The sequence below is a fragment of the Cyphomyrmex costatus genome, unplaced genomic scaffold, assembly GCF_001594065.2.
Source record: "Cyphomyrmex costatus isolate MS0001 unplaced genomic scaffold, Ccosl1.0 scaffold1239, whole genome shotgun sequence".
Taxonomy (NCBI): Eukaryota; Metazoa; Arthropoda; class Insecta; order Hymenoptera; family Formicidae; genus Cyphomyrmex; species Cyphomyrmex costatus.
Genome location: NW_017275217.1, coordinates 7,296 through 21,455, shown reverse-complemented (window position 1 = coordinate 21,455; position 14,160 = coordinate 7,296). Strand labels below are relative to the sequence as shown.

General features: G+C 33.5%; 1 protein-coding gene across 1 annotated transcript in view; it reads right to left on the bottom strand.

Annotated features, from left to right (window-relative positions):
* LOC108782337 (transmembrane protein 39A-A) overlaps positions 1–13,278 on the bottom strand; it is a 16,755-nt gene extending 3,477 nt beyond the window's left edge. Inside the window, exons 1-3 of the mRNA XM_018550595.1 lie at positions 12,477–13,278; positions 12,203–12,351; positions 12,016–12,114 (exon numbers count right to left, since the gene is read on the bottom strand). Coding sequence (XP_018406097.1) covers positions 12,016–12,114; positions 12,203–12,351; positions 12,477–12,800 — 572 coding nt within the window. The 5' untranslated portion in view covers positions 12,801–13,278. The remainder of the gene's footprint in view (positions 1–12,015; positions 12,115–12,202; positions 12,352–12,476) is intronic.
* Positions 13,279–14,160: the final 882 nt, after the last annotated feature.

The following is a 14,160-nucleotide window of genomic DNA, read 5'->3' as shown; positions in this document are numbered from 1 at the left end:
TTTTTTTTCAATTTATTATATTTATAAGTATGATGCATAAAAGTTAACATATAAGTAATGATTTTTAATGGTCTTTTTCTGCGCTATACGATAGTGGTAAAAGTTTTTCCAAAAAATTAACATTTGACCTTGAAATTCAAGGTAAAAGTTTTAATTTCGATATAGCTCAGAATCGGTTTTTGAAAACTTTTTCGATTGTCTAAACAGAAAGCTTGACTGATTCTGAGCTATATCAAAATTAAAACTTTTACCTTGAATTTCAAGGTCAAATGTTAATTTTTTGGAAAAACTTTTACCACTATCGTATAGCGCGGAAAAAGACCATTAAAAATCACTACTTATATGTTAACTTTTATGCATCATACTTATAAATATAATAAATTGAAAGAAAAACATTTTTAAAAAAGTCAAAATTTTGTAACTCTTTAACTCAAAAAATAGTTTATCAAATTCAAAAATACTTGATATTTAGACTTTCACTAACAATAACAACATTTCAGTAAAGTTTTGACCAAATTGGAAAACTTTTATTTTTTGGTCAGGACATTTCAGGAATTTTGCCCCATTTCTTTATCCATTTAACCTCAATATGGCGACCAACGCTGAAGATAAAAATGGATTAAAAAATCTGTAATTTCATACTTTTTCCAGCTTTGGACACAATATACACCAGGGGCAGGTACATTAGCTCGGATATTTTAATCGTGGAGAAGGAATTTTTATTCTGTGAAACTACTGCGAAGAGGTTCGATAGGAACGAAAACGTCAAAAACGCGTGTTTTATCGATAATACTGGCGGGTCCAGCATCACCGGGGATCCTAAAGCGACGGCCGAACTTGATCGAGGTCGATAATACAGTTTTGGTGATCCTGCTAGAAAAATCTATGTCAAACGGTGCTGCGCGCTCAACTTAAGAGAAAAAAAAGACAGAACATGTCCTCTGGTGTTATGTCTATCTCTCTTTCGCCTGTTACTTTTCTCTCTCTCAAGTTCCTACACCATCTTCTTCTTCTTCAGGCTCCAAGGATTCAGGCTTCTTGAATGAAGCCCATTAACCTTGCAGACATCGGCCTTCAGGGAGAGATTCCATTCGAGCTGTATTATCTCAGCCTGGGGATTATTCTCGATATTAGACAAAATTTCTTGTTTCATTGGGCTTCTTGCCGATCCTCAGTAGTGAGCATTCAGCGACCCACAACACAAACTCAACGATCCTTTTAAACCATTCATAAATTAATATTCAGCAATTTTTGGGCCTCAATTAAAAATTTGCATAAAGCATATGCAATTCTATTATCAATATTGCCAAGCAGGTATTCCACAGAAAAAGGTTGGGAGAGCTTACATTTTCTCATTGCACTAATAGTCCAACCACTATAGGATTTTAAAAAGAAAAAATTCCAACCAAGCTATAAATTGGTAAATACCATCATTTAGGCGATAGAAATGATGTCTGAAAAGTTCCCAACGTTCGCTTGTACGCTAAGCCTTTTATTGAGCGTAGAAGGGTTGAAATTTTGGTTTTTCGCGGTTATCTTCTTTCCTATCAGTTTTACGGCCAAAGCAGGTCTATAATAAAAGAAAGATGATAAAATTCTCTACAAAATTCTCTAATGGTCAATAGTTTTTGAGATAGATTTTTTTTAAGTGACCTCTTATTTTCGAGCGTTACGTAAATTTGTTCTGTCTTCGCGGATATCTCAAATTTGGATACATCTACGTGCAAAACGCACATAACAAGATCGAAAGAGTATTTAATTACCTACAAAATAGGATTTTATTGAATGTCGTACGATCGCTAATTCCGGAGATATCATTTTTTGAAGGCATTTTGACTTGCGAATATTTTGAAAATGAGTATGTTTCCTCGTTAATGTATCGGAAATATCTTATATACGGCTACTCCTACGCCAAAAATAGTTATCATCAAAATGAAAGATTATTATATTCCCTGCATTTTGGTTCTTTAATGATTTGTATACGGCTAATAATTACTGAAATACAGCTGAAAAATCTTTATTATACGTGTTTCTGCGTACATTTTTGTAAATAACTTACTTCTGATTTATCTGAGGTCAAAAATGCATAGAAATTATGTGGAAGCTGATAAAATTATCTTTAAAATGAGATCTTTTTTAACCTCGTCCGATGAATAGTTTCCGAGATACAGCCTTTGGAAAATTCCGTAATGTGCTGATTTTATGATAAAATCGGCCTTTTTGTATAAACAAACATATGTAATGACGATAGAAAAATTAATATCCATATTTTTCTATTAGTTTACATTTATATGTACACGATCCTGTATCGGCGATAGTTTAAAAAATTTAATTTTTGAAGAACAGTTGCTATAAAAATGCTTGTTTTTTGAGTTTTTGGCATAAAAAGGCGATTTGCGATACCTTTTTTGTAAATATCTTAATTTCTGCAAGGTACACGTAAAAAATACCTTAGATAAAAATTGGAGCTTATAAAATTTTCTTCAAAATGGTGGGTTGTTATACGCGATAAACGTTAACCGACATACCAGAAGTTTGAAAACGGGTTTCTTTTTACTAATTTGTGCTTTCATTTTCATGGTCGATAATAATAGCCAAAAAAGTTTATTTGCAAATTTTTGTACCGACCGTAAATTGTCAAACAAATAAGGAAAGAATTAACGCCTATAACGGTCAATGACCGTAAATTGTCAAACAAACAAGGAAAGAATTACCGCCTATAACGGTCAAAGCTGAATCAAAGTGCTAATAATAAGTATGTGTGAATTTTTATATGCTACATATGTAGTCTCCCCATAATTGCGCGCTGAAACATTCAGACATATAACGCATAAATACTACAGTAGTATTATAATATCACCGATAAATACTTGATTAATTCCAAATTAAATATAAAGATGATAATTTAAAATTCCGTAAATAAATTGGATCTTAATAATTTATTCTTTATATTACGAAAAATATCACAATGTTTTTTGGCGTTTCGTCCCGGCTTTATTTACGGAATTTTAAATTATCATCTTTATATTTAATTTGGAATTAATCAAGTATTGATCGGTGATATTATAATACTACTGTAGTATTTATGCGTTATATGTCTGAAATCTGAATGTTTCAGTGCGCAATTATGGGGGGACTACATATGTAGCATATAAAAATTCACACATACTTATTATTAGCACTTTGATCCAGCTTTGACCGTTATAGGCGTTAATTCTTTCCTTATTTGTTTGACAATTTACGGTCGGTACAAAAATTTGCAAATAAACTTTTTTGGCTATTATTATCGACCATGAAAATGAAAGCACAAATTAGTAAAAAGAAACCCGTTTTCAAACTTCTGGTATGTCGGTTAACGTTTATCGCGTATAACAACCCACCATTTTGAAGAAAATTTTATAAGCTCCAATTTTTATCTAAGGTATTTTTTACGTGTACCTTGCAGAAATTAAGATATTTACAAAAAAGGTATCGCAAATCGCCTTTTTATGCCAAAAGCTCAAAAAACAAGCATTTTTATAGCAACTGTTCTTCAAAAATTAAATTTTTTAAACTATCGCCGATACAGGATCGTGTACATATAAATGTAAACTAATAGAAAAATATGGATATTAATTTTTCTATCGTCATTACATATGTTTGTTTATACAAAAAGGCCGATTTTATCATAAAATCAGCACATTACGGAATTTTCCAAAGGCTGTATCTCGGAAACTATTCATCGGACGAGGTTAAAAAAGATCTCATTTTAAAGATAATTTTATCAGCTTCCACATAATTTCTATGCATTTTTCACCTCAGATAAATCAGAAGTAAGTTATTTACAAAAATGTACGCAGAAACACGTATAATAAAGATTTTTCAGCTGTATTTCAGTAATTATTAGCCGTATACAAACCATTAAAGAACCAAAATGCAGGGAATATAATAATCTTTCATTTTGATGATAACTATTTTTGGCGTAGGAGTAGCCGTATATAAGATATTTCCGATACATTAACGAGGAAACATACTCATTTTCAAAATATTCGCAAGTCAAAATGCCTTCAAAAAATGATATCTCCGGAATTAGCGATCGTACGACATTCAATAAAATCCCATTTTGTAGGTAATTAAATACTCTTTCGATCTTGTTATGTGCGTTTTGCACGTAGATGTATCCAAATTTGAGATATCCGCGAAGACAGAACAAATTTACGTAACGCTCGAAAATAAGAGGTCACTTAAAAAAAATCTATCTCGAAAACTATTGACCATTAGAGAATTTTGTAGAGAATTTTATCATCTTTCTTTTATTATAGACCTGCTTTGGCCGTAAAACTGATAGGAAAGAAGATAACCGCGAAAAACCAAAATTTCAACCCTTCTACGCTCGATAAAAGACTTAGCGTACAAGCGAACGCTGGGAACTTTTCAGACATCATTTCTCTCGCCTAAATAAAGGTATTTACCAATTTATAGCTTGGTTGGAATTTTTTTCTTTTTTACGCTTTTTTTTGTTCTAAAGTGACTGGACTATAATTTAACTCTTAAATCTTCCAACTGCGGACAAGCTCATACAATATGGTTACTGTCTTGTGAATTCTCCCCACAAACGCATGCAGGCGAATCAACTATATTCAACTTAAACAATCTGACGTTTGAACAAATATACCCACATACAATTCTAGAGATAAAAGTCAACTCTGGGCAGCGATCATGTAATTTCCAGTGAAACTTTTAACTTTTCACCATAGAACTTATAATACTGGAATAGGAATAACCCATCTAAGCAGTGTGTGGAAGGTGTGAGCAACTGAGAGCAAGACAGAAGATGTATTGCTGTCCTGCTCAGTGACTTTTTCTCTTTCTACGCATGTGTCAATCCAAGCAGAAAAACAAGTATGTACATATGTAACATCGAAATGATATTTCGACAAAAACATGACATGAAATGACATTTTCGACATTTTGACAAGTATTTATTAATATATTACGAGTTTCTAATACACTTACTTGTGATAAGACGCTGTTTTATCACGATTACCACACAAAATACCGAACCATTTTCGATCGTCTCAAAATTAATAAGCAAAAAATCTTGCAAATATGGCCATGTTGTCATGGTTGCATCTGAAAATTTTGATTGGCAGAGGATAGTCATGCGCATAAAGAGAAAAGTCACTGAGCAAGATAGAAGGATATTTCTGTCCTTTTTATGTTGCTCACAGTTCTACACTAGCATTCCTATTCCAGTATTATAACTTATAAGTGCTATGCTTTTCACTTAGTAATTTCACGCGAACTTTTCCACGAATCACAGTGCGATTATATAACTAAATGAGCGAAAAGTGAAATTACCAAAAATGAGAAATAACCTTATTTACCTTGTAAATCACTGATAGATAGTAAACGGATAAAGCAATAACAATGAATAACTATTAATAAATATAATATCGATGTATAATTATAAGTAACGTGATAATAGTGAAATGTAAATGTTTATTATTTATACTTATAAAAATCTATATAATCTTAGAAATATCATCCAAGAAGAACAAGACAATCAAAATAATGTCAATTTGACGTCATATTAACATTATTTTGATTGTTTTGTTCTCCTTGGGATCATAACTTTAGAAACTAGAAACGTTTCTTGCATCTCAATGTTCTAGTTACTTCGAGTCACTAAACTTTCACCTTTCCGCCAGCAAATTTAATGGCGGAAAAATTCACGTGAAAAGTTTCACGTTTCAACATTTCGCCGAGTTCTATGATCATAAGTTCACGTGAAATCTTTCACTTTTCGCCTTTCCGCTCTAGGGGAAAAGTTACATGATCGCTGCCCTGATCTTTTAGTGTTTTTCATAATTTTTTGAATTGCGTATATATCTATCTAATTGTTCCATCTACCGCAATACATACTTAATACTTGATAATCTTGATACACAATTCTCGTGCTGTTTACTATCATTTATCTGTGCCAGCGAAACGATTAAAGCGGGGAGCACAAACTTTTGCATAACGCATAAAGCATGTGCATAAGGAATTTCATTGGTCCATTTTCTTATGCATGAGTCAATGGACCAATCAAATTCTTTATGTATATGGTTTATGCGTTATGCAAAAGTCTGTGCTCCCCGCTTAAGGCTTATCGCACATGAAATGCATAACTGTGCATAAGCATAACATAATGCCGCTGGACCAATGAGCATCTTATGTTAATCAATATGGCGTCTTTATGGTGGTTGCTCATTGGTCCAACGGCCTTATGTTATGCTTATGCACAGTTATGCATTTCATGTGCGATAGGCCTTAAGCGGGGAGCACAGACTTTTACATAACGCATAAACCATATACATAAAGAATTTGATTGGTCCATTGACTCAGGCATAAGAAAATGAGCCAATGAAATTCCTAATACACATGCTTTATGCGTTATGCAAAAGTGTGTGTTGGGGCTCTAAAGCGGGGAGCACAGACTTTTGCATAACGCATAAACCATATACATAAAGAATTTGATTGGTCCATTGACTCATGCATAAGAAAATGGACCAATGAAATTCCTTATGCACATGCTTTATGCGTTATGCAAAAGTCTGTGCTCCCCGCTTAAGGCCGCAGCACACACTTTTGCATAACGCATAAACCATATACATAAAGAATTTGATTGGTCCATTGACTCATGCATAAGAAAATGGGCCAATGAAATTCCTTATGCACATGCTTTATGCATTATGCAAAAGTGTGTGCTGCGGTCTTTACACACATCGACATATAGAATGGACCGCTGATAGTAGTGGTGGGGATAGAAAGACGAGTAGAGTGAGAGGCAGAAATAATACGATCGTTCTTTCTCTGTTTACTGATAACTGCTGATTACTATTGGTCGCTGTTAATCTAACAACCAATCAGGCTTCAGTAAACAGAGAAAGAACGATCATATTAGCTGGTTTACATCATGCACTTGATACGCGTATCAGGTACACCCACGGTAATTAATTCTGTCCATCGGAAATTTTCACAAAATGAAAAGTGACCTTCTTTCTATATTAATTGTCACTATTCATGCACGATTAACGTTACGACTGAACCTTATCGTGCATGAATAGTGACAATTAATATAGAAAGGAGGTCACTTTTCATTTTGTGAAAATTTCCGAGGGACAGAATTAATTACCGTGGGTGTACATACTATATTCGTATCAAATTCGTACTATAAACATTTAGTACGCACGATGTAAACGCTGTCGGATTATTTTGGTACGAGCGTATTAAGCAGGAGTATCGTACTAAACTGATACGCGTATCAAATGATACAAATGGCGACGTAAACGCATGAAACACATTTAATACGCGTACCAATTCTTTCACGATGTAAACCAGGCCATTATTTCTGCCTCTCACTCTACTCGTCTTTCTACCCCCATCACTACCATCAGCGGTTTATTCTATATGTCGATGATTACACGTGAAACAAATATTTTGGAATATCTTTTTTGTTAAGGCCATCACACGTACATACAAAAATTTTAGTAGTAATCGTAAGGTCTTAAGTAAATCGACCAATCACAATCAAGATTACGATTCACATTTTAATACGCTAAACTGTGATTGGCCGATTTGCTTAAGACCTTACGATTACTACTAAAATTTTTGTACGTGTGATGGCCTTTAGACCTTAGATGACAATTTCGCAAGCCTAGGACAGCCTAGGAGTATTTGTGCACGTTATACGCATGGCGCGAGGGTACCATTTGGTATATATGACCTACAGAATTTCTACAATAAGTAAATTATAACCTCAAGTGACAGCTGTAAGAGCTGAAATAAGTAAATTTTTCATTATTTCTCCAATTTTTTAATCAAATTTAGCATTACCCATATCATTTTTATTTATGCTTTCATCGTGTGAAAAAATTTCATGATCTATAAAGCCAATTTGGAGAAAATGGTTCATTGTAATTGTTGGTCATTCCCGTTGCTTTAGTATTTCCTTAAAGTTCGAGATTTTAGAAGTTAATATATCTGTCAATTCGATTAATGTCCATTTCCATCAATGTAGATTAATCTCGGTTCAATTTGCTCTTCGTCTTTGGTAATTCTTCAGAAGAGCTACTTCATCTCCGATTTCGATGAAATTAGAATGAATTAACGCATTTTTGCGTAAAATGAAAGAATCTGGCAGAAAAAATCTGGGACTGCTCTCCAAAGCGAGATATTGAGCGTTAAGCGGGGAGCACAGACTTTTGCATAACGCATAAAGCATGTGCATAAGGAATTTCATTGGTCCATTTTCTTATGCATGAGTCAGTGGACCAATCAAATTCTTTATGTATATGGTTTATGCGTTATGCAAAAGTCTGTGCTCCCCGCTTTAAAGTTAACAACTATGGAAGTTAGAAAATCTGTCTTGTTTGTTACTACATAACACAATCATTAATCTGTCATGTAGACAAGGGTGTATAGACTAATGCTTATTGGTTTGTAGCCGCCTCAAGAGAGAGAGAAAATAAAATAAGAATATATCCTACCTGCTTGAGGCCTAACCGCCTAGTAGTTGCAGCCAAGTGTCTGCTTAGAATATTTCTAACTCATGAAGACAATGGGTGTGAGAACAACTCTTTAGAACGGTTTTTTTTTACTATCCAGGCTGTAGCTTCTAGGCAGTTAGGTCCCAAGTAGGATATATTAATTTTTTGTTCATAGAATAGCCACGAATCAATAAACACTATTTTATACACTCCACTATCCATATAACAGATTTCCTAACCTCAATAGTCATCAACTTTAAGGAACTACGCAGAATAAAAGGAACAAAGAATAAGAATTTCAATCTATCAGAAATCATATACTGTGGAATAAACAGTGTGTATTCCACAGTACATGATTTCTGGATAGATTAAAATTCTTATTCTCTGTTTCTTTTATTCTGCGCAGCTCCCTCAATGGGCGCATTCTTTTAGGCATCGGATTTGCCAAACGGGCGTTTTTTTTTACGATCACGCAGATACATAGCCTGCGCAGCTAATTCTAATCGTTTGCGTATCTACTGCGTATTCATTGCCAAAAGAACGAAAATCTGCGCTGCAATCAACTGCGCAGTTGTGTTAAAAGAACGAATTACTGTAAGAACTACTGTATCCGATACCTGTGTTAAAAGAACGCACCTAATATCTTGTTTGCAGGTTTCCTAGACATTTTTCTGTCAGATTCCTTCATTTTACGCAAAAACGCGTCAAATGAGCCTAATGTCATCGAAATCGAAGGTAAGGTAGTTATTCTGAAGATTTACCTTGTCTTTTTCTAGTTCTAAAAATTAGAAAAAGATGAATAGTAAGTTAAGTAGAGATTAAAGTTAATCTAATTGGTGGAAACAGCCATAAATGGCCGTATTCAGCAAACTCAACTCGACCCAATTGTACAAAGCAGATCCATGAGCGCTTGGCTATTATTAATTAGTGAAGAATTACTGCTTTAAAAACATAAAAACACTACTTTAAAAATGCAAAAGCACTATTTTAGAAACATAAATCCATTGCTTTAATGTTTAATTTACTGCTTTAAAAACACAAATTCATTGCATTAACAGTGAATTTGTGTTTGTAAAGCAGCGAATCTTTTTACTTTTAAAGCAGTGATTTTATGTTTTTAAAACATTGAATTCGTATCAATTTTTAAAGCAATAAATTTGTGTTTGTAAAGTCAAAAGAATTTGTGTAATTAAAGTAAAAAATATTTAATTTGCTCGTTTTTTGCAAAGTATAAAGAAAAAACGGTCTAAATCAAGTGGTAATAAGATTTTTTAATTAATAAAAAAAAATTTTTGTAATAGTTTACAATATTAAAGAATATTTATTTTTAGGAGTGCAATAAGTGGTGTAATCTGCAATAAGTTAAACTGAGACAGCTGTAGTTTGTTTCACTCTAGCTTATTGCACTATTTAAGAACTAGTTCAGAATTTTTTGGAAAAGAACAATCTTACGTAAACAAGCGCTGCAGCAAATCAGGATATGACAAATATCTTAACTTTTAAAATCTCTATGACGCTGAAACTGGCCGCCGCAGCCAGCCGCCGATCAGGGCCGAATAGGCGGCGCGCGCGGGCCACGGATGGAAATTCTTAAACACATGCTCGGGAACCGTTTAAAACGTTGAAAAAATTAGTTAAAGAACTCTAAACATAAAGTATAGGTTGAATAACGTATACTGCGATATTACACATATAAAAAATTATTTAATAATATGTGGTGATTTTTCGACAAAAGTACTAACAGCAATTACTTGGCACTTCATAAGGGAGTTCGAGTAAATTTTTTCCAACAGAGGAGATCACAAGCAATCAATCGATATGGATCAGAACAGAGGGACGGGCTTTTATCAAATTTTTAGCGATTTTTTAACTTCGCGGACGGGCGAGGCGGGCGTCGTTTCTCGATAAAATTGCTAACAGCAGTGCCTTTGCACTTCGTATGGGAGTTCGAATAAATTTTTTTTAATAGAAGAGATTACAAGCAATCGATCGAAATCGATCAGAACAGAGGGACGGGCTTTTATCAAATTTTTAACGGTTTTTACCTTCGCGGACGGGTGTCGTTTTTCGACAAAATTGCTAACAGCAATGCCTTTGCACTTCGTAAGGGAGTTCGAGTAAATTTTCTCCAATAGAGGAGATCACAAACAATCGATCGATATCGATCAGAACAGAGGGATGGGCTTTTATCAAATTTTTAGCGATTTTTTAACTTCGCGGACGGGCGAGGCAGGCGTCGTTTCTCGACAAAATTGCTAACAGCAGTGCCTTTGCACTTCGTAAGGGAGCTCGAGCAAATTTTTGTTAATAGAGGAGATTACAAGCAATCGATCGATATCGGTCAGAACAGAGGGACGGGCTTTTATCAAATTTTTAACGGTTTTTACCTTCGCGAACAGGTGTCGTTTCTCGACAAAATTGCTAACAGCAGTGCCTTTGCACTTCGTAAGAGAGTTCGAGTAAATTTTTTCCAATAGAGGAGATCACAAACAATCGATCGATATCGATCTGAACAGAGGGACGGGCTTTTATCAAATTTTTAACGGTTTTTTAACTTCGCGGACGGGCGAAGCGGGCACCATTTTTCGACAAAAGTATTAGCAACGGTTTAACCTCAAGATGAAATGTTTATAAATTTCTGACTTTTTTACGTTCAGTAACTGTATATTTTTGCTCGTTTTTTTTTAAATGTAATAAATAACGATCAAAAATATGCAATTACTGAACTTAAAAAAGTCAGAAATTTATAAACGTTTTATCTCGAGGTTAAACCGCTGCTAATACTTTTGTCGAGAAATGGTGCCCGCCTCGCCCGTCCGCGAAGTTAAAAAATCGTTAAAAATTTTTAAAAGCCCGTCCCTCTATTCTGATCGATATCGATTGATTGCTTGTTATCTCCTCTATTGGAAAAAATTTACTCGAACTCCCTTATGAAGTGCAAAGTAATTGCTGTTAGTATTTTTGTCGAAAAATCACCACATTCATATTATTAAATAATTTTTTATATGTGTAATATCGCAGTATACGTTATTCAACCCATACTTTATGTTTAGAGTTCTTTAATTAATTTTTTCAACGTTTTAAACGGTTCCCAAGCACGTGTTTAAGAATTTCCATCCGTGGCCCGCGCGCGCCGCCTATTCGGCCCTGATCGGCGGCTGGCTGCGGCGGCCAGTTTCAGCGTCATAAAAGCTCCAATTTTAACGCTTAATATCTCGGTTCACAAGGCTGACCGCCGTTTTCTTTCTTTTTTTGTCAGATTCTTTCATTTTGAGTGAAAATATATCGAATAAGTGTATTTTTATTAAGATTTTAGATGTAGGGAACAAGGGATTCTAAACAATTACCAAATTGTATATTCATTATCTCTCTAGATTAAAATATAATTTAAAAAATTATTGAGAAGATTCAATTTTGAGATTATTAATTTTCTATCAATAGCATGATATAACAATAATATATCATTTAATATTTAAACATATTTATTATCATAGATACTCACGGATAACATAAATAAAAAATTTTCATAGAATTGTGCTTCTCAATCATATGATACAGACTCCAGCCCAACACGCTTTTAACAACAACTAATAGAGATGATCTAAAATTGAGTTACATGAATATTAAAATATCTATACCTGTATTACTACAAATTTGACAAGTTATTATCACATACAATAATGCCTTACCTTATAATGTTTCGGATTGTCAATTTCGCAGATACCAATTGAATTGGCAATGAAACATCAATGATCTGACGCAATAACATATACAAGAATCTATATGCCGCCGTAGTAAAAATAAATACAACTAGATAAGGATCTATCAAATAAAAATTCTGAAACATATCAGAAGCACAATTCTTCTGTTTCTCCAATATATTATAACTATTTTCTTTGTATCATGCATAATAGTGTAATTTAGTTTTTGTATGTGTGTGTGATAAACATAAATATAACATACCATAGTATAACCATTATAAGAATTTGGTAGCCACCATACAGTTCTATATAGATTAAGCAATTGCAGACAAGCTGCAATAATTGAAACGACAAAAGATAACGCTTCAAAGCCCAACTGTCCGTCGACTGGTACCGCAGGTATAGGAATGTGTTTTGGTGCCAGAGACCTTCCACCATAAATTTCGTCAAGCCTTTTGTCTTCTGCACCATTGGTACTTGCTCTTTCTCCACTATTGCTTCTTCCATTGATATTGGCTGAACTAACGTTACTGGATCTAACAAATGACCCAGTCCGACCGACAACGTTTCGTTTGGCTCCAGGCATGTTTTAAACATTCATATTAATTTATATGATAGATACGAGTTTTCTTATGTCATGGCTACGTTCAGCAAACTCAATTTATTTCGAACATGTTGCGACAACCGTTGAGTGAGCGGTTATTGCTGAACGATTCTATTCTCTAAGTCACGTGAGGTTATGTTTCTTACACGTCCAACGTCACAGTATATACAGTAGCGCAACTCTCCGTCGGCACCTTTGATGTTACCGTAGCCAAAAATGAACTGCACATGCGCGAGCGAGACGCGTTACCAATCAGGGCACTCTATTCTATCTCACTTCTGGGGGTCAATTGTGTATCTTTGTCGATTTTCCTCACTTCTCGTACTTTCATGTCACATGAAAAAATACGCGCGATTGGCTATGATCGTAGTGAAAACACGATATCCCTATGCTTACGGGAGCTAAATGTGAAATATATTGCGCATATGAATCAATATGAATTGGGGGTGATTGTGTATCTTAAAACCTAATAAAAATCATAAAAGTGAGCTCTCACTTGATTGGCTAATTTTCATCATAGTAAGAATGCAATATTTTTCATGTGAGATTGTTCGGCAAGAAATTTCTTGTCGAATTGTGCCAAAGTGTGTCGAAATCAGTCGAAATTGTTCGAAATTTGTCTTATTTAAGGCATATCAATGGACGTTTTTATGCTTCTTTGCATAGAGGAAGATGAAAATGACAATAATATTCGCAAAAGAAATTAAATTAAAATTATTAATTAAAATTATTATTAAAATTATTATTAAAATAATTATTAAAATTATTATTAAAATAATTATTAAAATTAAATTATTATTAAAATTATTATTAAAATTATTATTAAAATTATTATTATTTAATTAAAATTATTATTTAATTTAAATTTAATTTAATTTAATTTTTGTTTATTTTTACTGTTGTATCGTAAACGTCCTCTGCCGATATCTTTGCATAAAGGAAAGTAATATTTCTTTTTGTTTCTTGGGTATGTTCATTTTTGTCACAGGTCACAATAATTGTTTGCAAAATATTTTTTAATATACACCTTTTTACATATCTCTGTCAATCTCTGCGAAGATAAAGAGGTTATATTTCTTATTCACATATCAATTCATATTAATTCATATGTGCAATATATTTCACGTTTAGCTCCCGTGAGCATAGGGATATCGTATTTTCACTACGATCATAGCCAATCGCGCGTATTTTTTCATGTGACATGAAAGTACGAGAAGTGAGCGTACACGTTTAAAAACTACACTAAATATACATTTTTCAAATGTTTTTAATGTTTTTCACATATTAATAATTACGCACATTAATGTGTATAATTCATGACATATAAAGCATAATATTATTT